The sequence below is a fragment of the Microcebus murinus genome, chromosome 8 (genome assembly GCF_040939455.1).
Source record: "Microcebus murinus isolate Inina chromosome 8, M.murinus_Inina_mat1.0, whole genome shotgun sequence".
NCBI classification, from domain to species: Eukaryota; Metazoa; Chordata; class Mammalia; order Primates; family Cheirogaleidae; genus Microcebus; species Microcebus murinus.
Window position 1 is genome coordinate 16247501 of NC_134111.1, and position 24537 is coordinate 16272037.

The 24537-nt window shown below is 46.7% G+C and overlaps 2 protein-coding genes across 3 annotated transcripts in view; one reads left to right on the forward strand and one right to left on the reverse strand.

The window, feature by feature from the left end:
- GPR39 (G protein-coupled receptor 39) overlaps positions 1 to 16365 on the forward strand; it is a 198735-nt gene extending 182370 nt beyond the window's left edge. Inside the window, exon 2 of the mRNA XM_076005477.1 lies at positions 14868 to 16365. Coding sequence (XP_075861592.1) covers positions 14868 to 15388 — 521 coding nt within the window. The 3' untranslated portion in view covers positions 15389 to 16365. The remainder of the gene's footprint in view (positions 1 to 14867) is intronic.
- The window catches only part of LYPD1 (LY6/PLAUR domain containing 1), a 30712-nt gene continuing 21731 nt past the window's right edge, over positions 15557 to 24537 (reverse strand). The window contains exon 4 of one of the 2 annotated variants that reach the window (XM_012740064.3): positions 15557 to 16083. In XM_012740064.3, the coding sequence (XP_012595518.2) occupies positions 15848 to 16083 (236 nt within the window). In that variant the 3' untranslated portion in view covers positions 15557 to 15847. The remainder of the gene's footprint in view (positions 16084 to 24537) is intronic. The other variant, XM_012740063.2, reaches the window with a different exon arrangement.

Genomic DNA, 24537 nt, shown 5'->3' on the forward strand with positions numbered 1-24537 from the left:
GATATTTGAGCTGGTGGGAGTTTCTGGAGTCCCTCCAGGGCGGAGACATGGAATGTTCTGGAACTGTGAGCCATTTGGAAAAGTCAGAGTGCTGGGCTCAGGTGGGAACTTGGGAAAGGCTCAGGAAATGGGCAGCAGGGAGGTCACCAAGGGCCCCGATGTGATGCTGAGACACCTGGACACTAGTGAGGCCACCTGTCAATGGGCACCTTGTTAAAATGCAGCTTGTGTTCACAGGTCTGGGGGGCCTGAGATTCTGCAGGACTAACAAGCTCCCGGGAGATGCCAAGGACCACACTCCGAGTCCCAAGGATGAAGTCAATTAGGCATCACTGGGAGCCTTCCGTAAAGGAATGATTATAACCCCTTGGATTTGTGTACCTGGGAATTCTAAAAAGTATGAGTGTACGGTCTCATTTAATTCACACAGTATCCCTGTGAAATGTGATTCATATAGTCCATAATTTTTATATGTGGATCCTGTAAGAAGTTAAACAACCAGAGTTTTATAGCTGGAGAGGGCCTCAGAGTTCCAAGACAAGCCCTCATTTTACAGGCGAGGAAACTTATCGGTCATCTTTTAAGATTGTTCCAGCCCAAGTTTCTGTGGTTTTAACGTGTTGCTCATAGTTACACAGGTCCTTAAAGACAAAGGTTGGATGAAAATCTTCGGTTTGTTCTGCAAAAGGTCCCAGGCTTGCCTCCCTCTCTGGGCTAAGCTTGGGGAGAGGAGGTGGGAGTGGATCTCTGGAAGACACCATCACAAACATGCAGACATGGCGCGGGAGTGATGTACCTGAAATTGAACATCCTTGATGGGAAAATCCCAGGTTTTAGTCTGTCTTCCACTCATTGTCTTTGCAACCTGAACCATATTGGTTCAGTGTAGAGCATCTCATCATTTTTATCAGTAACAGTAGGGATAGCAGCTCCCACCACATCTACCTCACTGCACTGTTGAGAGAATCAAATCAGCAGGTCATCCCAAAAGTATGGTGCACCTGCCATGCACCAGCCACTACAGACAAAGAACAGGACGGATCCCGCCCACACCTAGGGAGCTCCCACGGGTGAGAAGACTGACACTTTTTAGAATTTCCAGGCACACAAATCCAAGGGGTTATAATCATTCCTTTATGGAAGGTTCCCAGTGATGCCTAATTGACTTCACCCTTGGCACTTCACCCTTGGAGTGTGGTCCTTGGCATCTCCCGAGAGCTCGTTAGTCCTGCAGAGACACAAGTTCCAGCTAAACACGTCCAAGTGCACAGAGCATAGCCGAGTCGGGGGCAATGGGGGCCTACGACAGGGAGGCCCAACCAGGAGGTCCCAGACAGCTTCCTGGAGCAAGTGGTCTTTCAGCAGCGAACTGAAAAGTGAGTAAGAGTGAACAAGCTGAGGAGAAGAGAACTGGCTGGGTAAGAGCCCTGAGCAGGAGGGAGTCGGCAGGATCTAGGGACCAAGGGAAGGTTGGGTGTCAGGAGTGAGGGTGAGACTGGAGGAGGAGGCTGGGTCAGATCTTATAGAACTTAGGATTTGGGACCTTATTCTGAGGTTAATGATAAGCCATTGATAGTTTAACGCAAGGTGGTGCCATGAACTGATTTGTGACTTGACACGATGATCTGGCCTACATGGAGAATGACTTGAGCAGAGCAACTGGGGCTTCTGCCTGGACCCGGCACAAGACAGTGGCGGCTCCAATGAGGGTGGTGGTAGGGGGGATGGTGAGACGGGGACAGATTTGGGAGGTAAAAGCAACAGGCTTAGATATTGCTTGGATGTGGGAGTGAAGGAAGAAGAAGTAGAACAGGAGGACTTGCAGGTTTCCAGCTGGAAAAACCTCATTGTGTGGTGATAGGAGTTATTATAATTGGGGACGGTGCAGAGACAGCAGCCCTGGCTGGGTGGCTGGTCATTAATTCAGTTTGAACGTGTCCCATTACAGGTGTACATGAGCTTTCCAGGCCATGATGTTGAGTAGGCAGGTGGCTGCAGGGGTCTGGATGTGGATGTCTACTGAGGCTGGTGATGTTGATTTGGGGATTGTATATCCCTAGAGATGGTATTTCAAGCCACAGTGACGGAGGAGGTACCCAGGGAGAGGGAGTGAGAAGTGACAGCTGAGGACAGCACCCAGAGGTGCTCTGCCATTTGGGATCAGCTAGTAAGATAATAGATGAGGAATCACTTTAAAAATTAAAGCTGGATGTTATTATTGTTGCACTGTACTTACTATGTTTAATAATGTGCATCTCTGACATTTACGGCTGTACTTGGATGGGAAAGATCATATTTAATGTTCCCAAACCTGCAAGACTGTTTTCTCCAAGTTCTTTTTGTCCCTATTAAAAGAAAAACTCACTAGGAGGGATTTATTCTTATCGTGTCATGCAACAGTAATTTCATTTTCAAATCATTAGCAGGAAAGCAGCCCTGTCTGATCGTTCTCGATACAAAACCCTATCTTAGAAGCCTGATACCATCTCAACATTTCTGAGAGCTTTACTGAGTTCAGTTGAGACCCTCAGCTCTAAATCAAGCACAGTATGAGCCTGGCTTCTGCGTGCACCTCTTGTGGTATCTCTCCCATCAGCTGATTTTATTTTTTTTGCCTCCAGTCCCGGCATTTGGCTGTAGATTGTTCCAAGAAATTTCATTGCTAACTTACACGAGATGAACAGATAATAGGGAGCTGAACTCATTTTCTAATTTATTTTGAAACGGCATTCTAGATTGCATATCTGGGGAGGGGCAGAGTCACCCTATGATGGGGGAGAACTGTCTTCAGCTCAGAATTTAAATGAATTTTCATAGGAAAATATCCTTCCCTGGAACTGTTCCCGTGCATGGCAGCGGGGGTGGGGCGGAGGTTCTTGCTTCTCATAAAGTAAATCCAATCAAAAGCAGACATTCTGCAGCAGTCTAGCCTGCCAGGCTCCTATTCAAAGCTAGTTTGCTTCTTTGAATTCCATCAAGCTTCTCTCTTAGTAACAGAAAAGTTTATTGTGTTCACCTTAAATGTAAAAAGGCCCTTTCAAGATGATACCTTTCCTTGTCAGAGAGACACGTCAGAGTGGATCTTTATTTCTTGACAGCTGAGATTCTGTTCTTCACTGTGGCATCCACAGGATGAAATTTATTTCCAAACTTGTGGCCACTTGAATTGAACTACCTTAATTTGCATTCGAGACTCAGGAAGCATTTGATCTTTGATCCGCTGAGGTGCTCCTAAGGGAGGCAGCCAGCTGGGGCAGAGGCGTTAAGGGCAGGGACTTAGACCAGGCTCTCTGGGTCACACTCAGGCCCTGCTACTTGCCAGCTGTGAATTTGGGCAGGTCATTTAACCCATCCATAGCTCAGGCTTCGTGTTAGTATAATAGCAATGGGATTACGTAGGAGCCATCTTGTGGGGCTTCCTGTAGGGTTTAAGTAAGCAGCTAAGTACTCAGCAGAGTGTCTGTGTCACTTTGGCCGTGTAGCTCCTCATCACAGGGCAGCTGTTTGGATTGTGCACTAAGCAGGACGAGCCACCATTCATCACCGCTACTTAGGCTTGGTGTCCATTCATCTCCTTTTGCGTTTCTTATGATAAAGAGGTGGAGACTATTATTTTATCCATTTCACAGAGATGTAGGTCCATGGTCACACAGCTAGTGTGTAGTGGGGCTCAGATTCAAACTCAAGTCAGTCTGCCTCCAAATCCCAGTCCTTACCCCTCCCACCGTACAGCTGGAAGGAAGGATGGGGGAGGGAAGCAAGGAGCAATGTCATGTGGTCTGGAGGCCTTCTTGGCCAATTTACCAGATGACCAGACAGTCACAGAGCACTCTTGTCCTTGACATTTCCCCTGGAGAGGACTTGTGTGGGAATAGGGAGTAGGGAAGGGCTCGGGGCTCCAGCGTTCCTGGGATTTGGAATTTTCTCTTCTTGCAAATCTACCTTTGATCAATTTCCTCCTTCATTACATCCTCTACATTTTTGTTCACTCCTTGACCTTTACATCCAAAATACGAGTGTGTGTGTGTGTTGAGGGAGTCAGTGCCTTAGGGCAGAGAGTGGCGTGAGCTCCTTTTCCAGGTAGTGGAAAAGAGTTTGAGCTGCTAATCAGGAGACCTAAGTTCTGGTCCTCTCTCTGCCACTGATTAGAAAGATAACCCTGAGAAAGTCACGGAATCTTTCTGGGCCTTGTTTGTGAATTTGGGATTGCAATGTGTCTGACATCCTGTGGCTCTAGTCAGGCTTCTCCTAAATCTCTGAACTCTGGGAGCTATCTTGGTGACAACAATGATGGTAGTGTAAGGTGGTGGTGGTCGTGATGACAGTGGTGATGAGGTTGGGGTGGTCATAACTAACAATGGCCCTTTTGTGGCGGCAGAGACTGCGTTTCACCCTATGCATCCATTGCCTCATTTGGTCCTCCCAGCAGCCAGAGCTTTCTCCATTTTGCAGATGGGAAGGCTGAGCTCTAGCGAGGAAGGCTGAGCCTCCCCGGGCTGGGGGAGTCCCCAGATCAGGTGGAGGCGAAGCTGGAGGTGCCCAGCAAGTAACTTGTTGGAAAATCTGTGACAGGCATGTGGCAGGAGGGGAGCGAATCTGGCCACCTTTGTGTTCTGCTCTTCCCAAATCCTTTCCCGAGACAACCCAGTTGTACCTAGATGAAAATTCACAGTATTCATTGTCAGATTCCACTGTCCCAGGCCACTCAGATTAGAGTGTGGACATGGTGCCCCACAGCCTTTGCCAGGTGCTCTTCTAGGCACCTTCTTTTCATTCCTCTGTAAGTTCCCCTCTTTGGCAGCAGAGCCCAGCTCCGTACTCTGGGGCTTGGCCTCTAGCTTCTCTGACAAAGACTTGGAGCATCTTCACGTGGGACTGCAATTTATAGGGACCCTGAGGTGAATGACTTTGGTACGAGTGAATATCCTCCACTATGTCTTTGGTAAATGCAGTTTTCTGTACCCCATTTCACACATTGACCTGCATATGTACTCTGTTTGTGCCCCATGGGGCCATCTTGGAGAGAAGCAGGAAAATAAATGAGTTTTCAGTGTGGAGAGCTCAGGGTTGGTCAGTAGCAGAGGGGCTAAAGCCCCTGAAGGCAGTTGGCAGAATCCAAGAATCCTTCCCCCTGGCTAGTCCTCCTTCTCGGGCAGGGGGTTCTGCTCTTGCTTGAATAAGAAGGGTGGTCTCTTCTCTCAATTCCTACTCTCTCCTTCTCTTCCCCTTAGATTGGAGATGGAAACAAGCCAGGCACTAAGCCCCAAGTCAGGGGGCTAACACTGACTTTTCTGGACAGGAAGGCTGGCTTCAAATTGATATATACTTGATGAATGCATATTAAATGCCTCTTACCCCAGTCCCTTAGCTGGAACCTCTCCTATCCTCCTTCCCCCCCCCCCCGCCCCGCCCTCACTCCCACATTTATTGAGCAGCTACTATGTAAAGGCTTTCCGTTGTACACTGAGGATCTAGCAGTAAAGATAGAGCCTCTTGTCCATATTGAGTTTATTCTCTAGTTTACACTGTAGCATTATGATGATGGGGATGGGAATAAAAGGTCTTGGTGAACTCCTAGAAGGGAACTTGATATAGACTTGTGGAGTGTAGGAAGGCTTCCTGGAGGCAATGACACTTAAGCAGAAACTTGTGGACAAAGGTCTGGACTAAGCATGGGCAGTTGGGGTATGAGGAGGAAGGGGGAGAAAGAAAGAAGGAGGAAAAACAGAAGATGAGGAGGGTGTGGTCCAGGCAAGGCATCAGCAGGGGCAGAGGCCCAGGGGCCAAAGGGAAGAGCTGGGGGAAGGGACCAACAGGTCATGGGGACAGGGCCATAGAAGCCAGTGGGAATGTGTGACACCCCATGCTATGGGCTGAATCGTGCCCCCCCCCAAATCATATGCTAAAGTCCTAACTCCAAATGTGACTGTGGAGATGGGGCTTTTAGGCGGTAATTAATGTCAGATGAGGTCATAAGTGTAGGACACTGATCCAATAGTATTGATGATCTTGTAAGAAGAGAAAAAGATTGCCCCCGACCTCCCTGTTCTCTGCCCCTGCGTGTGTGTGAGCAGAGAGAGAAGGTAGCCACCTCCAAGCCAGGAAGAGCGCCCCCACCAGGCACCGAATGGGCTGGCACCTGATCTTGGACTCCTGAGCCTGGAACCATGAGAGATAAATTTACTGTTTGCACCACTCCGTCTGTTACGGCAGTCTGTGCTGACTAATACACCGCAATCTAGACAGGGTTGGCAGAAACCACTCTCATGCCTTTAATCCTTGTTCCTAATTCTACTGCAATGACAGGAAGTGGTAGCTGGTGTCTACCTTTACTTTTGGGAAATATAGGTCAACAATTACTCCCAGCTCTTAGCCTCTGAGAGGTGGATTCTCTCTTCTTGGCCAGCACTGTGAGTGAGACCCACCAGGAGGAAGCTCTTAGCTCTGCTCTCCCATGCCTGGCCCCTGCAGCCTGGGCTGGAAGGTCAGCTGGCTCCTCATAGTGCTGGGGGGCTGGTCCTCTTGGGCCCAGGGAGGGACCTTGGAAAGGAGAGAAGGAAGGAGCAGGGTCTGCAGGCACGTTTGCTTGTCTCCACACTCTGACATGCCCATGCAGCATGGGCTTGGCTGGTTGATTTCATCGGGCTCTAAAGGGAGCTCTTGGCCTGTGCAAATACCACCGGACCAGGAGGCCCTACATTTGGACTCATGGGCTATGTGACTCTGGGCACCTCATTTCACTCCTCTAGGGAATCTGCTTGCTCACCAGTGGACTACACTCTGAAGTCTTTCCAGGAAGCTAAATTCTATTAAGAGTCAGACTTTGAGCCATTCACCAGTGTTTGTAGGTGGAGGGGCTAGTGCCCGGCTGGTATGAGTTGACCCACTGTCGGGGATGACCCAGCCATGAGCTTGTCCATCACAGAGTCCACAGCCTCCCAGGCAGACTTAGAGGGGTGTGTGCCCCTCGGTACCATCCCCCACTCCTCTTCTGTGAGCTCCTGGGGAACAAGCAGGTGGCTCCACCTGTCAGGCTGGGAGGCAGCTAGAACCTTTTGTAGCTCCACCACACTTGAAGACTTTCCTATCCGTGGATTTAGAACAGAATGTTAGCACAGAAAGCCACACGGCTACATGCAGCTGAGATCCACATAGAAAAATATTTATTTAGCAGATTCCAGCTGATCATTTTTCATGCATCATAAGGGAACAGAGGCACTAAACCACAATGACGACCCTTAAATGCCATTTACTCTGAGTGCAAGTGGCCGCCCTACAACTCCCAGATAGGAGGGTTTATTTTAGAAATATATGTTTTGTTATCGTAGCAATTTATAGTTTTTCTTCTTGTGCTGAAGCTTTCAGAGCAGAATGAGATGGATGGAATGCCTAGCAAATTGCAGCCCATCTGGATCTGGTTTCTCCATCACATGGCAGAGGTCTCTGGCCTCAACATGGTGGATGGAGTCGCACTGGGGAGAGAGTTCTTTCCTGGGCTCCATCAAACAGCTGTGGCAAGGACGGGACATCGAACCATCTGTCTTCATGGGCAGAAGCAGCCATCTGTGGCGTTTACATCATTTTAAAGCTGTGGCCTGTGCCCTTCTCTGAAAACCAAATCCCAATAGCTCTTCTATCTTCTCCTAAAGAAAATTTCTCAATAGGAAAGAGGGCAAGAAGGCAGGCTGTTTAAACAAAGGTCACCCAGCAGACTGGTCACTGGGAAAGTGGCTGCAAGGTGTCTAAGCAATTCCTGGCAGGGTCGGAGGACATGGGACCTGAATTTGGCTCTCCGTGGATGCGTTCCATCAGTCTATGGGCAACGACCCCCTATCCAGGTTGCTTACAAAGCCTTTCCGCCTTCCTTTGACAAACTTAACAGTGAGTGGAGACTGCCCCTTCTGGCAGGCCCCTGGTAGCTTCGGAGGAGCTCACCTGCAGCCCGGCTCAGTCGCCTTCTCAAGACCATGCAGAAAACAAAGGAAGGGGAAGGAGTGTGCCCGGAAGGGCTGTGCAGGTTTGTGGTTTGTGGTGATGGTGGAAAATGTGGAGGGAGAGAAAGGGGAAAGCAGAGAGTAGAGACAGGAGAGGTGCCACCGCTTTCCATGCTGGAGAAACATGTAAAGAAAGAGGAGAAATGCAGATGAAAGGGAAAGGTGGGGAAATGAGAGAGGGAAGGGGAAGGCGCAGGTGGCAGAGGGAGAGGAGGGAGCAAGCAGAGGAAGGGTGGGAGGCGGGATGGGGGAGGCTGTGCCCTGCAATGAGAGAGGCTGGCAGGGGGGCTTTCAAGGAGAGAAGCCGAGGGAAGGAGTTCATAGTTACTGTCAGCTCTGACTACGGTTACCCCTTAAAATGTGATGCTTCAGAGGCAAGGGAGTGACAGTGATGGGGCCCCTACCAGTGCCCATGATCTGGGGGCTCTGCCTCAGCTGACTCTTCCCTAGACTTGAATGTGCAGCACGGTCGACCGAGGCTGTGTTAATCCCAGATTGCAGCCCTACCCCCAGAGTCTCTGATCCGGTCCGTCTGGGTGTGGCCTGGGAATGTGCATTGCTAGGAAGTTCCATGGGGCTGCTGAGGCTGCTGTCCCAGAGCCCCCTGCCTTTGAAAATCACTGTCTTGGAAGTTAGAGACTAAGCCAAGGTTGGTGCTGATTTGGACTTCCCGGGTCAGCCAAGGTCAGGGGGTGGGATCAGTGTCTCGGCTGGCTGGCAGACGAACATTGGCAAACACTGACATATAAATTGAGAAAGCGCTAAAATCTTTTATTGGATGTATTTGTCTCTTCCTGGCTCTTCATTCAACTAACCATATGCTTACTTTCCACTGGCAATTGCTATTTAAATGTCAGTTGACAAGCAGATGTTCCTCACCCCACTATATGCAAGTTAATTTATTGTCCACGAAACCTGATGGAGTGTTCTCTCACCACGCTGGGTTCCCACTGTCTCCACCCACCCCTTTGTTGCAGCCGCAGGAGGTGGCTGCCATTGTGTTCCTCCTGCCCCTGCTCCTGCTGGCTTTGCCCGGGCTGCCCTTTTCCAGAGTAACTCTTACTTTCTCCTTTACTTTTTCTGTCTGAATGTTCTTGCCTGTGGCGATGTCCACCAGCCTTTCTCGTTGCTTCCATCATCTTCTGCTCGGACTGTAGTCCTGGCTCTTAGAAAACCAGGCTGTGGCCACTTTATCCTCCTCAACTTTGTATCATCAGGATCTAGGACAGGGTTTGCAAGAGACCTAAGCCAATGAAGCAGTACTTGCCAAGTGAGTAAATGAAGTCCAGAAAACTTAAATCAGGGGGGAAAAAGAGGATGGAAGGTGGTGGTGGAGATGCTAACCCCTGCTCACTGTGGTCAGGGTTAGAGAGAAATTGGAAACAGAGGTGGGAACAGGTGGGAGGAGGACAGAACAGTTGTAATCATGACAGATACCCCAAATCACTCTCAACATTCCCCCTGCACCCCTAAGGCTGCAATGATTTGGTAAAAATGGGTCTCTAACACTAGGTGGAAAAGCAACTCTTTGGGATTTATTTAAATCACACAGGATACCTTTGCTTGGGGAGAGGTAAAGTTTCCAGATCTTTTCTGCTTCATACTAGCTAAGTATCCTTCTTTAGTAGGTACTTAAGTAAGATAGCTGGATGGATGAATGGATTATTAGATGGAGGGGAAGATGCTAGATGGATTATGGATGGACAGACAGATGAGACAGACAGATGGAGGCCTGGTAGGCTAGGTCACCAGGTCACGATCTGAAGTTATGTTTTGGTTTCTAAACATTCTTCAGCTCCCTTGGGCTGAGACTTTACCTTCCTCTGGGTGGGAACCGTGTGCTCCAGAGTTTTGCCAAATTCCTGTTCTTGGGGGACCTGGTTCTAAAATGAAAGACAAGGTGTTGGTAGACCTGCCTCTCATTGCATCCCATGCTGTGAATGGTTGGCACTAGAGCCTAAAACTGGAAAATAAAACCCCCAAATTCAGTAAAAAAAAAAATAGTAAGACTTGGCAGTCTAGGCCAGATTCTAGTGTTCCGAGCAGCAGGGCAGGGTGAAGGGATCCTGACACCCTGACCCTGGAAGATCGTGGGCCAGCCACTTCGCCTCAGTTTCCTCATTTGTAAGACAAGGGAGTTACGCAGCTAGTGTCAAGGTCTCTTCTTGCCCTCTCACTCTCTGATGACTCTAAGATGAATCCTGGGGAACACACAAATAGTTAACTTTCAATTTTAAAGGTTAGAGGGAAGAAAACAGCCCAGCGTCAGATATATCAATGCTGCCTCGTCCCGGGCTGCAGAACTTAATGCACTTCTGAAGATTAAACCAAGCAGGCTGACTCTGTTGAAATGTCAGGCTTCAGTGCAGGGTGTTGTTAGACATCTGCATTACTTGTTTTCTAAACAACGTTACTCTGCCAAGAATGAATCTGTGTCATCATCTAATGGCTCTTGTCATTTTAGTGTGGTGATCAAGGAGGAAAAATGAAAGTACTTTATGTGGAAAAACAGATAAGATATGAAAGTATTTCATAACCCAGAGTGCAAGGCTGTCTGCAGTATAACACAGATCTATAAATAATTCAGTTAAAACAGTTTACCTGCTTTACATGAGTGGGTTCTGTTCACTGATCTTCATTCGAGTTCACACTAAAGTTATTTAACTGCAGGCCGCATTATATCACACAGACCAAAGCATTATAGATTTTTTCCAAACGTAATATACAAATCCAAATTGATTGCAGCCAAACGTAAATTTAGTCAAATCTTTAATATACTCTATTAAGGCATGAATAAGACTTTAAAACTCTGTCTTAGCTACAGAGTAGCTGAGACTAGAGTCAAACCCATTGCAAACAACCAGAATAGAAAGTTACCTTTGGACATGGTATTTATTCTCAACAGTGTAATATCTAAAATAATAAATGTGTTTTCAGATGTAAAAATGGGCATTACCTGTCATTATAAAATGACTAAATTTACAATGACAACATTTAAAGAGACTAACCTCTATGATACTGCTCACAGGCACATGCCTCACATTTGTCACTGGCTGTACCTGTATGCTCAACGCTCCCTTTTCCTAGAACAAAAATATCTTTCAAAACACAGGAAGAAAAGCACCCGCCATTTTTCCCACCTCCAGTTGAGATATGTATATTCCAACAGCCTGCCAGGTAGTTGGCAAAATATGCATTATTCCAGGATGGCCAGGCGAAATTTAGAATAAGAAATGCAAAATACATCCTGGTGCTTCAGAATTGTTTAGGTTTTAAGTAATCTGGGGTTCCCTTATATGGAAGACTTCGTATGACAAGATGGGATAAACCTGTTCTACAGTAGAGCAAGAATGCATACTCGGAAATAGGATCAGGATTCAGCACTGATGGCACTGTGATATGATAATCACAGGCTACATGGGAGATTCCTTGGGACTCCCTTGGTTTGACATGGGTATGTAGCTGGGAAAGGGACAGTTGGGCGAATGGAAAGAGGAGGAATTAGGGAGGTTTGCTACTTTGGGGAGGGGCTAGCGAGGATTATTTTAATCAGTGCTGTCCAGTAGTGTAGCCACTAGCCACATGTATCTGGTACCAAGGAAATGTACTATAAAAGTCACACTGGGTTTTGAAAACTAAGTATGAAAAAAGGAACCATCAATAATTTTTATATTGATTACATGTTGAAATTACAGGTGAAATGATAGTATTTGGGGTATATTAAATAACAATATTAAATTGATTAGCTTCACTTGCTATTTTTGCTTTCTGAATGTGGCAACTTGAAATTTGTAAATTACACATGACTTACACGATATATTTCCAGTGGATAGCACTGCTGTGTATCCATTTTACATGGTAGAATTATGGTTAATGTTTGCTTTCTTGGGGTTCCCTATTTTTCAAAGTGAAAATATGAGAAACAGACTATATTCTGTTTTGATGAAAAAATATATATCATGGATTTTGGAGTCTGACAAGGATGTATCCTAGCTATAGCACTTGGGCAACTAACTCCTTCATTTGTTAAATAATTAGGATAATAACCATTTTAACCTCACCCAAACGGTTATTACCAGGTTGTTGTCAGGAGTGAGCAATGCATGGGAAATTAGCAGAGTGCTTAACATAGAAACTGGCATGGGGAAAACTCGATAAATATTCCATGTTATTCTAGGTTATATCTCGAGACCTGTCAGATGCATGATTTTTTAATCTAGGTCCATTTTTAATTCAGATCACTGTCTCTCCTGCTCTTCAAGTTTGTACTTGCTAATGTACCTACCTACTTCTACAGCCAGAAAGCTGAGCTTTCCCTTCTTTTCCTTTATCATTGAGCATCTCTGGTCTGATACCCCATTTTCTGCTACTTGTTCAGACTGAGCTTCCTCCTATTTAGTTACTTTAGCTCATTTCGATTTCAGAGCAAGAATTTCTTCCTGGCTGAAACTACAAACCATTCCACAACCCTTTATCTGCCCCTATCCCTACCTCCCACCTGGATGCTGGGTCTTGCTTCTTATTGAACCCCACTTCTTTGGATGGGATGATGAGTTGATCACGCAGTTGACACTAGGCAAGTGCGTGTAGAGAGCTAACAGAAGAATAAGGGTCATGTAAACAGGAGATCAAGAGAACAAGGTGCAAAGACAGGACAGAAGAAAAGCAATTTTGATACTTCTCTCCCACACACCCGCCTTCTCGTCTCATTGCCTTTGCCTGTTGGCTTTAAAAGCCATGTGATGTTCAGCTCTTGGTAAGTACAAAGTGCTTCTCATCGCCTTTCTGGATTCTCACCACCTGAAGTACAACCTCCTGCCGTGTAGCACACAGCACACATCTAAAACCGTGCGCTCAATTTTCATATTCTGGGAGGTCAGTTCTCAGATGAAGATGGTTGTACTTGTGTTCTGAAATTCAGTGACAGGAAAGAGGGGAGGGGAAAGTAAAACTTTGTGAAGATGCGTAGCTTCCCCAGGTATGGTATGCTGCCTGGCTCCCTCACAACTAATGAGTCAGAGCTGCCTGAGGGGCAAGCAAGGAGCAGGAGCTCAAGAATGAATGTGGAATATCACAGGTGGCTGGAAGCACCTACATTCCTCAAAGCAGTGAAAAAAAAAAAAAGATCCTGAATTCCTATGCAAGTATTTTTTTAAAAAATCAGAAAAACATTGATTTTTTTTTGTTGTTGTTCCCATCCAGCAGCTATAACTAGGTGATTGAGAATATACTCTTGACTTAAGGTGGTATTTTTTGTCTTTTCATCAGATCGATATGTTACTTTGCCTGTTTTATTTTTAGATTTACTGAGTATTCTCAGGATAGCAAATTCAAAGGAAAGAAATAAGCAAATTGGTTTGCATTTCAAAGCTAGGGCTGAGGTTCCACAGGAGAAACCCTTGAAAATCAACAAGGGAGATGAGTTTCCAAGGCCCTCCTTGCTGACATAAGGGGTTTGTAGAGGATTTGCTGCTGGGGCAGCTGAGTTATTTAAGGTACAGAGAACTCACACCTAGGGTCCCTGTGCCACCAGGCAAGGGATGCTCAGGCCAGTGTGTGCAGGAAGCCCAACTTGGGATGTGTGAACATGGCTGTTTTTCCTGAAGCATTTACTAATGAAATAGTTATTACCGTTGATCATAGGCAGGAAGCGTTCATTGGCAACCATCATTTCCCTGTAGTTTCCTGGAAAATCAGGTTTGAAAATGTGAATGAATTTTCCTTATTATTATCTTATGATTCAAATTAGGGAACAGGAGGAAGCCTTTCTGAGAATATGAATACTGCATTAAGATACCAGCTTTCTACACAGGAACTTACACCCTGGTGTCTTGGCTTCTTCAGGAAAGAGAGAGCAAATGCTCTGCAGATTTCCTGATCTTCCTTTTTTCTTCTCTCTCTTTTTTTTTTTTTTTAGGTCACCGTAGAGAAACTCTTATGATGCTTGTGATCAGTTGTTGGTAGGCTATGTAGCCTCCTTTTCTCTGTCAGAACTGTAGAAATGGTGATGATTGTGCAAGTTTTGAATGCAAATAGTCGGCATGCAAATGTTCCTGCAGTCCCCATTTGATCCCCATGGAGGGACCCTGAAAGGTGTCTCTTCTCTAGGGCCTGCTGACACCGAAACTCAGTGCTGCAAAAGCAGTGAGCATATTCCTGGCTGAACCTGAAGTTTTATATTTGTCATTGTTCGGGGGTAATTTTTCTTCCACGTGATGGTGGAAGAGATGATGTATCTAAAAGTGTTTGAAAAGAAACAGATGCTCTTGCAGATATGAGCATCATGATTACAGGTGTGCACACCTAGCACATGCCCCCCCCAAAAAAAAATTCTCAGTGACAGGCTATTCCTGATATTGCTTCCCCTGAAATCAAATGCAAAAATCAGTGCCATTAAATATGCTTCCTTGTTACCAAAGGGACACTATTTCCATTCGACTTAAGAATATCACTGGGTCTTCTTTGTGCATTTTTTAAAATACAGTACTGTATCTATACATCTAGTTCTTTAAAACAAAAAGACAAAACCGGATTTATGGGCAACATAAAATGCTTTCCAGATACACAACCATCAATGAAAACATTTTTTTTTTAAAAAATGAACAGACACCAACAGGTATAAATACACTGTCTGAAGCATTTAATGGTCTTTAATACAGCCAACTCTCCTCCCCGGGTTTGAAGCAGTGTTCAGTTCTCTTTTCGCAAAAGCGCCTGCCAAGCGCAACACTGAAAGACACTGGTACCGTTTCTGGCCAAGCAAGCACAGAACCGAGGGGCTGCGTATTTCACGGTTTCCACTTATTCGCGTGTTTTGTTCTCACGCTGCGCTGTGTCGCTCTGTTTCTCTCTCTCCCGCCCTCGCCCGCGCAGGGCTGATCGTGGTGACCCTGGCCGTCTGCTGGATGCCCAACCAGATCCGGAGGATCATGGCCGCGGCCAAGCCCAAGCACGACTGGACGCGCTCCTACTTCCGGGCGTACATGGTCCTCCTCCCGTTCTCGGACACGTTCTTCTACCTCAGCTCGGTCGTCAACCCGCTGCTGTACAACGTGTCGTCGCAGCAGTTCCGCAGGGCGTTCGCGCAGGTGCTGCGCTGCCGCCTGGCGCTGCCGCACGCCGACCACGAGAGGCGCCGGCGCGCGCTCGCCGGCTCCAGCGCCGCCCGCGGGCCCCGCGCGCGCTCCGCCCGCCGCCCGCTGCTCGTCGCCTCCCTGCGCGGGGCCTCGGCCAGGGCCGCCGACAGGGTCCTCCTGAGCACGTTCCAGGGCGAGGCCAAAGCCGAGCCCCAGCCCCAGCCCCAGCCGCCGGGCCCCGCCTCGCCAGACCCCAGCTCGGAGACGAAACCGGCCGCCGCCGGCCCCGAGAACGGTTTCCAGGAGCAGGAAGTTTGAATGCGGGGTGGGGTGAGCAGGCTTCCAGCGGGAACCCGCGCTCCCTCCCCGCTCCAAAGCAGCGTGGCCCTCGCGCAGCGGACACGACAGAAACTGTGCCCCCCGCCAGGGACAGGATGGGAGCGAGAGGCTGTGGGAAAGGCAGGGGCCACCTTGGCAGTGACTTCTAAGGCCTTGGTTCTGCCAGCCTGGCCTTGACTCTGGTCACACCACAGGGGGCCGAACTTTCGCTCTGTGGCCCCCTTCCTTCAAGTGTACACGCCGAAAAATTCAGTCAGGCTGAATTTATTCAGAGCTTACAAAAATGCTTTTACATGGAGCTCTTTGCAAAGGAACAAAAAAAGAGAACACACACTCCCCTCCCTACCCAGGATAAAAGGACACCCAGCAGACACTCGGGGAGGTGGGGGAGCGAGGGCCGGAAGAACAATGCAGGAGGGGGCGGCATCTCCTTCGGCTTCAGCAGTGTGCCAAGAAGAGGGCCAATTTGAGGAGCAGGACGGTGGTGGGGAGCCCCGGCCTAAGGGCCGAGGCAGAGCTGCCCCTTTTCTTGGGCCTTGGCCCGTTGCAAAGAGGGGTGTTGCAGCAGCTGATGCACACCGAGTTCAGTTTCCCTGGGGAGCAGAAGGACTGGTAGCCGGCAGAGGCGATGAGGCAGGCCGCTGATGACGCACACGACTTGCGGTACATGATCCCTGCAACACAGACCCAAAGGAGCCGGGTTAATGCGCACTGGCCCAAGGACAGCCGTCCTTCTGAGCCCAGATCTGAACCACAGCTCATCCTTCCTCCTCCCGCAGCCCAGAGACCTGGTGGGGCCAAGGAGGTGCTTCCACTTGTTTGACTGAGCTCCCCAAAATACACAAGATATAATATATGGCAAAAGAGGCAGTCACATTTTACCACTTTTTAACAAAATTGTTCCCAAATCTACTTTAGATCCCAATATCAGTGAATAAAGAGCTGTTAAAATGAAAGTCTGTTTTTTTTTTTTGAAGTCAGAGTTCACACTGTGCACAAGACATAGCTTTTTATTTACTTTTTTTAAAATTTTGATTCAAACTATCTCATGTCAGCTAGGACCACAAGTGGTGCTTCTAGATCTTATCTCTGTTATTACTTTATAAGCAACCCCAGAGAGATGGCTCTCAACTGTGTTGATTAAATCCTGGAGTTCTTTGAAGAAAGACCAAATCCCAAAGGGGAATAAGTCTGATCCCTACTGAAGGGGCCCTGATTTTTCTACTGATTTTAGCGTAGGGGCTGACACTGTGCCCAGGACAGCCTTATTCTCAGGAAGGAAGCTCTGTCCTCAGGACACATGGCCATCTGCCAAATCAGGGCCACCCGCTAGCACTCAGTAACACATGCAGTCTGGGCTCAGAAAGGAACTTCCCCAGAAGACTGGAAGGCCTGTCTCAAGGATCGTATGTATCCTGTCCAAATCACAGTATAGTCATCAAATTAGGGTGTCTTGGATAATCATTTGATTTCTTAAAGCTGGATGTTGACACAATTCCAATCATAATGCTAGCCAAGCTTTATTTAAGGGATTTCCTGCCTGCCAGGCACTATTCAGATGGCTGTGGTGTGCTAGCTCACATACCACCTGCAGCAAGTCTACGAGGGAGGCGCCCCACTTACAAATGGGGAGCCTAAGGGCCAGAGAGGTTTAGTCACGTGTCCAAGGTCACACATGTAGGAAATGGAACTATGATTTTTGAACCTAGCATTCTGGCTCTATGTGTCAAGACTATTACTGTATAGCAAAGAGAACACCAAATTAACCACAAAAATGGTGGGGCTCTTTTGTGTGTGGGGAGGGTTTCCTCTGAAGATTGTTTTTCATGCATGGGTGTGCGGTTGTTTTATATCAACAAAAAAATTTTTTTTGTACAGATACTATTTAATGCTTAAGCTGAACTTTGAGGTGAACGGTCTTAGCGTGATTGCTGCCCTACATGGCCGAGGGACATGGCACTCCTGCCAGCCGCCCGGGTTCCTTACCTGCTCCTTCTCGGCAGGTGTGTGGGCAGGTGTGGTGTGGGTTTGGGCTCCCTCCTCTTTGAGAATTGCCACTTTGGGTGTTGCAGAAACAGTAAAAAATCAAACTGCCTAAAACTTCCAAATGGGAGGCAAATAAGTACTTTACCTTAAAACATGCAATTCTATGTCATATCTTTCTATAACTGATTGCTTGTAAAGATTGATTTTCTAACCCTGTTAGAAAATCCTGGAAGGTGAGAACTCTGGTGAAAGCCCAGGTACGGAGGACACCTGTATGTGCGTGTGGGAGGCATGTCTGATTTCCAAGGCATATGCTTCCGGGACCTGCCCATTTCTACATTTCCCACAATCCCCACGTTCTCTATCCACTTCCCCTTTTAGGAATGCAAGTTTTACTCACTATCTTTTTCTTAACTATTAAAAGCATTGTCATTTGCCAGTTCAACTACAATGAACATTTTTCTCTTAAGTAAAAATTTAAAAATATTTACCAAATATATTTTTCATTGTAAAACAGTTCAGATACCCAGTAAGGTGAAAACGCCCCTTGAGTACTCTTGCCCGTCCCAGTACCTCCCCATGTTCCCTCCCAGACAACCCCTGTCATCAGTGCTGTGCCTTCTTCCAGGGCTTTTTCTATATATTTATGTATTTTCCCATGGAGAAATAAAGTACGTGGATTTGTACACTTTTTTTTTTTTTTGTGACAGAGTGTCTTGCTCAGTCACCCGGGCTGGAGTGCAGTGGCGTCAGCCTAGCTCACTGCAGCCTCAAACTCCTGGGCTCAATCAATCCTTCTGCCTCAGCCTCCTGAGTAGCTGGGATTACAGGCACCTGCCACGATGCCTGTCTAATTTTTCTATCTTTAGTAGAGACAGGCTCTCACTCTTGCTCAGGCTGGTCTTGAACTCCTGAGCTCAAGTAATCCTCCCGCCTCAGCCTCCCAGATTGCTAGGATTACAGGTGTGAGCCACCGCGCCCGGCCTGTACACATTCGTGAATGGTATCACACGCTACATGCTGTTCTGCAATTTGTGTTTTTACTTAGTGCCATGGCTGGGGGTTAGTTTTAACCCTAACTTTGCCAGATTAAGGATCAGTGATGAGGTATGTTAGTTCGATAAACAGTGAGTGAGGTTATGACGAGATGGACCCAGCAGAGCTGCAATGTCTGCCGAGACCCTCACATCTTTAGTCAGGAACAATCCATCTTTACAAGGGAAGTTGGGGGGTGCAAGCTCTCCAGTTGGTTGTTTATAAACTGACACCCCTGTCAGTTTATATAAACTGACCTTATGAACCTATAAACTGACCTTAACCTGGTGGGTTAAAACTAACCCCCAGCCATGGCACTAAGTAAAAACACAAATTGCAGAACAGCATGTAGCGTGTGATACCATTCACGAATGTGTACAGGCCCAGTGCGGTGGCTCGCACCTGTAATCCTAGCACTCTTGGAGGCCAAGGCGGGAGGATTACAGAAAGGCTGTCTGAAGGGGAAGGTTGAGAGCCCCAGGAAAAAAAGAGGCATTTGGTGGATGCTGAAAGGAGGCTGCCATTTCCCTCCGCTGTGCCGAGAAAGGGGTCTGATGTCACAGGTGTGTCCACTGACTGGCTGGCCACTCCAGGCCAGGCCCCTGAGGATGCTCAGGGGCAGTGAGAGTGCTCAAACGATGGGATGCTGAGGGCAGCTGTGGCCCCCCGAGAGCCTCCCTTGGTGGAAGTCCGAGTTGGGAGGCTGGAACTGGAGATGCTCTGTGTGACACTGGATATGACTAAAGAGGTTTCTAACCAGATGAAAGGAAATGTGGGCCCCGCTGGCATCAAAGTAAATGGCAGGGAGCTGGCGGTGTGGAGGTCTGGAGGGGCTAGCTTTGGAGAGATTGAAGAAGAAGGAAGAGTACACTGGCAATCACCTGGGCAGTGGGAGAGGAATCAGGTAGCAGGTGTTGTCCTACCTGCAATGGGGAAATTCAAAATGAAAGAGGGCCTTGAGAAAACAGAAAGGCATCTTATTCATCCCTTTAATGGCAATGAACGCGGTGGAGATAATATGATCACACGGAGCCTTTGCAAGACACGGATGGGGCTGAGGCCGGGCATCCGGAAGCCGCAAAGACGTGGGAACAAGCTGCCTCTCCCAGGGCCTCAGATAGAGAAAAGCATGCCAGGTTCATTCTAGGCTCTTCAGCCGGCAGGCTGGGGGTGGGGAGGAGGGCCACGCACAAATGAGAGTGGTCTTGGGGGATATGAGAATTGCCCTGGAGAGAGCATGTGATGGGACACCACACAGGCTGCTGAGGAGCTTGAAGAGAATGTCCCTGGGCTTGGGCATGAGGAAGTGGGTGCAGCCTGTGCTGGTGCAACTAAAGAGAGCCACAGGACAGGATCTGCAGCAGCAAGGGGTGGAAGTCTGCAGAATTAAGCCTCAGGCTGAAAGGAAATCAGGGATGCAGGGACAGCCCAGTGGGGACTTAGAAGTATTGACCAGTTCCAACACACATATGACTACCAGGATAAATGGAAAGTGGCCCAAAGATTTAAATGCTGAAAAAAAAAAATAAATAAAACCATAAAAGTACTAAAAGGCACTTTGGAACCTTGGGAGATTTCTTTTATCATGGAAGAGTAGTGAAGGCTATTCTAGACGTAACGCCCAGAAGATTACAGAAAAATAATCTTCTGATACATGAGACTATACACACACACACAAACTCTGCCTAGTCAAGTCGCTATAAGTAAAAAGGCAAGCGGAATATTAGGGAATATAACCGTAACTCGAATGACAAAGAGCAAGTTTCCTTAATGTGTAAAAAAGACCTAGAAATCAGTACAGAATAAATAATAAATCGGTAGGGAATAAATAAATAATAACCCAGTAGAAAAATGGGGAGAACATAAGAACAGACAGTTCATAGAAAAGGAAATAGGAAGAGCTTTGAAAGACGTGAAAAGACACCCTCCCTCATCCTACAGAGGAATGTGAATTAAAACTACATCAAGATACAGTTGTTATTTATCATTTGGGCAAAGATCAAGAAGTTTATTAATACCATGTTCATGAGTCTTAGAAACAAGCTGTTCCCAGATTGTTGGTTAAGAGGGTGAGTAGGTCTAATTCCAGGGAGGCAAGGGGGCAGCAGCTATCGGCATTGCGAATGCACATACTGTGAGCCAGCAATCCCACTCTTACATATTTATCTTACCGACATATTCACACACATAGGAAATGGCTATACACAAGGTTACTCATGGCAGAGGGGAACTGCAGTGGCAAGAGTGGACAGTCTGTCCATCACCAGGGGACTGGTAAACATCCAGCGCCCTAGCCACACAATCCACGAGGCTGTGAAAGAATGAGGAATAAGTTCCAAGATAATGTTGTTAAAAAACAAAGCACAACTGGACAGTTCCTTCGTTCTTTCCTTCCTTCTACTTTTTTCTTTTACTATGTATTTAACAAATGAGTCTATGCTTCTTAATTATGTTCCAGATGCAGTTTGAAGAGCTTTAAAATATTAATTCATCTAGCAGTAATCCCCATGTTACAGATGAGGAAACTGAGGCAGACAGAGGCTAAGTAACGTGCTTCAGGGCCATGCAGGTAATATACAGTGGAACCGGGATTTGAAACCTTGGCAGCCTGGCTTTACGATCTAACCCCCTAACCATTCTACTACCTTATAATATATACATCCATTGGGAAAAAATGGCAAAAGCTATGCACACACACACACACACACACACACATACATTTGGCATACTTACATAAAATATTTATGGAAGGATACACAAAAAAGAGAGACTGTTAGTTGTCTCTAAAGAGGGACACGAGGTGTCCAAAGGAGAGGCTATTGTAGACTCTTTCTTACTGCTTGAAATCAGAACCATGAGAAAAAAGTACCTTTTTTAAAGCGACTTAAAATAAACAACATCCCCTGTCCCATGATCCATTTTATCAAATGGCTTCTCTTCCTCAGTGTAGCGCCAGCCCCTTCCTAGCTGCACCCACAGAGGGTTCCTGGGAATGAACACACTATGAGAAGAGAGAGAGCCATAATGAGCTGTCCTAGACTCAAGTCTCGGGGTCACGGGGCGGGGTACTTGTGTCTGTCTGTCTGTCCTCACATTTTTCCTTTAACCCAGCCCCAGAGAGCTCGGGTTTGGGCCTGAGGCAGAAGGGCCTTCTGGTGGACTGCTGGCTGGAGCAGAAATTGGCATAAGAGCAACTGGAAGACTCTCTGATCATTTAAGATGTACGAGTCCAATATTTCCATCCCTCAGCCTTTACCTTCAAAACAAAACACACTTTCACATCCTTAACAGGAAAAAGGTACATTTATACTATGGGGTGTTAAGCAGCAGTTAAAAGGAAAGTGCAGAGCTCTGCTCTGATCTGGATGGTTCTCAATGATTGGAAAAATGAAGTTCCAGAATGATATTTAAGTACACCATTTATGTAAGAAGAAACCACAAAGCAATACAATACGTGCTTGGCAGCGTGTCCGTAGGGAGATGTGCGTGTACATAATCTCAGTGTGTGAGTTTACGGCGCTACATCAAATCACAGCGAGAAGTCCAGAGGCTACGCGCTGAACAGCACGGGCCCTTTAGGGATGGGTGGTAGTCAGGAACAACTTTCGATTTATTTGCGGTATTTGAGTGTTTTGCAGTGGGAATATATTAATGGATTGCATCTGTAATTACAAATTAATAGAACTGGAAAATATACCAAGTGAGCTGCTTCGCTGAAATCTCCAAGACTTAGAGCACACACCAGCACGCAGCCCCAGGGGGGCCAGAACACAGCCCAGCCTTTCAGATTGGAGCTTCCCTGAACACGGGATGGCAAGACTTCAGCAGCACCGTGGGCAGGAAGGGCTGGCCGGGCTGCGGCTGGCCATGGGTTCTGTTTGCCTGAACCTTTATGGCTGGTCTGGAGCTGTTTGTAAATATCACTGCCAGGTTAGGGCAGGAGAAGGTAATCACCAAGAACAGGAGTGGGACACCTTTTGGAGACTTCTCCAAACAGGTAGAGATGCTTTCTACCCCTCCTCCCTGCATGATTTTTCTCTTAATCACATCTAATACACTACATATTTTACTAATGTGCCTTTTTTTAGTAGAATGTAAGCTCCAGAAATAAGAACAGTGCCTGGCACATGAAGACTAAGCATTTAATGAATGAATGAGTGAGTGAATGAAGGGAGGAAGAGGAGAAGAGGAGGGTAGGGTTTGGAGGTCTCAGGATAGTGAGTGCTTTTCAGATTAGTTGCAACCAGGATTTTATTCCTGTGTTGGTGGGGCCTGGGTAACAGAGATTGCATGAAGCTAAAACACACCTCCCAGCCTTGGCTGACACAAGGAAGAGCTTCGAGGCTCTGATCTTGGTAATGGAGATGCAGACCCAGAGCTAGCAGGCTTGGCTGGTTGATGACAGCTGTCCATCAAACGGGGCCGAGCTAATCCCAGCTTGGACCAGCTCCCAGCTGCTCCACCCTGCAGGGGATGGAGAGGTGTCCTGCCAACACCAAGTCATTTCTCACAGCTGTAATCCGAAGACCAGAAGTGAGCTCATGGAACACAACACCCACAATCACCAAATTAATCAAGCCACCCAGCGTTTAAAACTTTAATCCTCTTTAAGTCTTTAGAGAGGCGATGGCCTCCTGGGGGCTCCTGGATTGAGATGGGTGGCTATTCATGCTTGCTGTAAAAAACACTACAGATTGTTCTCCCTGAGGAAGTCGTTCGTATTAATCTGCCTTATTTATTAGGATGTGAATGATGGGCATGCAAAAGAAAGAAGGAAAGTGTAAATAAAATACCAAGGTTATATCCAAGGCTGTTCATTCTACTATAGCAATTGGACCTGGTCCCTGGGACCCATGAAATTGGACTATGAAGGAATTTACACTCTTAGGAGTTGTGCTGAAAGGAGATATGGAAAGAAGAAAAAGGGACTGGATCCTCTGTACCCTACACACAGGAATTCAATACATATTTAGATTGAAATGCATCCAAAAGGATGCCACAAAAACCTTCCTGCACCATTGTGCATTCTCCCTGTCTTAAAGATATTCGCAATGATCTTCCACATTAAATGAACTAATATGTGTACAGCACTTGGGAAAGTGCCCCGCCCGGCAGAGGTTTGCTGCTGCTGCTGCTATTATCTGCCCATGGAGTACTTTGTTTTTTCCTTTTGATTACAGTGCTTTTATTATGTATCATTCGGTAACATATATGTAATTTATGAATCATAGTAATAAAATGAACACCCATAAATCTGCCATCAAGTCTGAGAACGAGAATTTTACCGACACTGTTGTGCTTCTCTTAACAACAACCTCACAATCTTACACGCTTACTTTTCCTCGGAGTTAACCATAATGCTAATTTTATAATTTTTTTTTAAAAAATTAGGTAATTGTGGACTCAGATTTAAGACTTCCACTTTCACATTTCGGTCTCCTCACTTCTGATTATTTTGCTGAAAGTAACTTTCCATGGAGTGGATGATATGGGCTTTGACTGGACTGGTTATTAGCCTTGTCCGTACACAGGATGGTCAAAGGGAAGTGCCTTAACTTTTCCTAGAGAGGCTCCAGGGAGGAAACTATTAGTTCAGATTGTCGTCTAAACTCTGCTGTTTTCTGAACTGTGCTGTTAGTAATTCTCCCAATATCAGCCACTAGCAAGTCTATCTTTGCATACCTAGAATGGTGCCTAGAACTTGGGAAGTGCTCAGGAAATGTCAATTGTATTTAATAATTGCCATAGAAAAAAATTTAGATGGATGATTGTTTCCATACCATTTCATTTAAGATCACTTTGTGTGAAGTAAAAAATAACATATTTACATAAACGTACAAAATTTTAAACCATAAATTCTATGACGCCTCTAGCAAGTGACTCAGATCCACAACTTTGGTTGGGAAATGCAGCATTTTCTGATTCATGTCCTTCATTCATACAAGTAGCCGCTGATTGAATGTACACCTCGGCACTTCACGCAGAGTGGCTGGTGACGTCCACACTTAGACTGACTGATTAGCTCTGATGTTTAGAGCTACTGGCTCCTCTTTTCTCCACAGCTTCACACACCTGATCCTCGTTCCTCTTGGACCCTATCTGCGCTG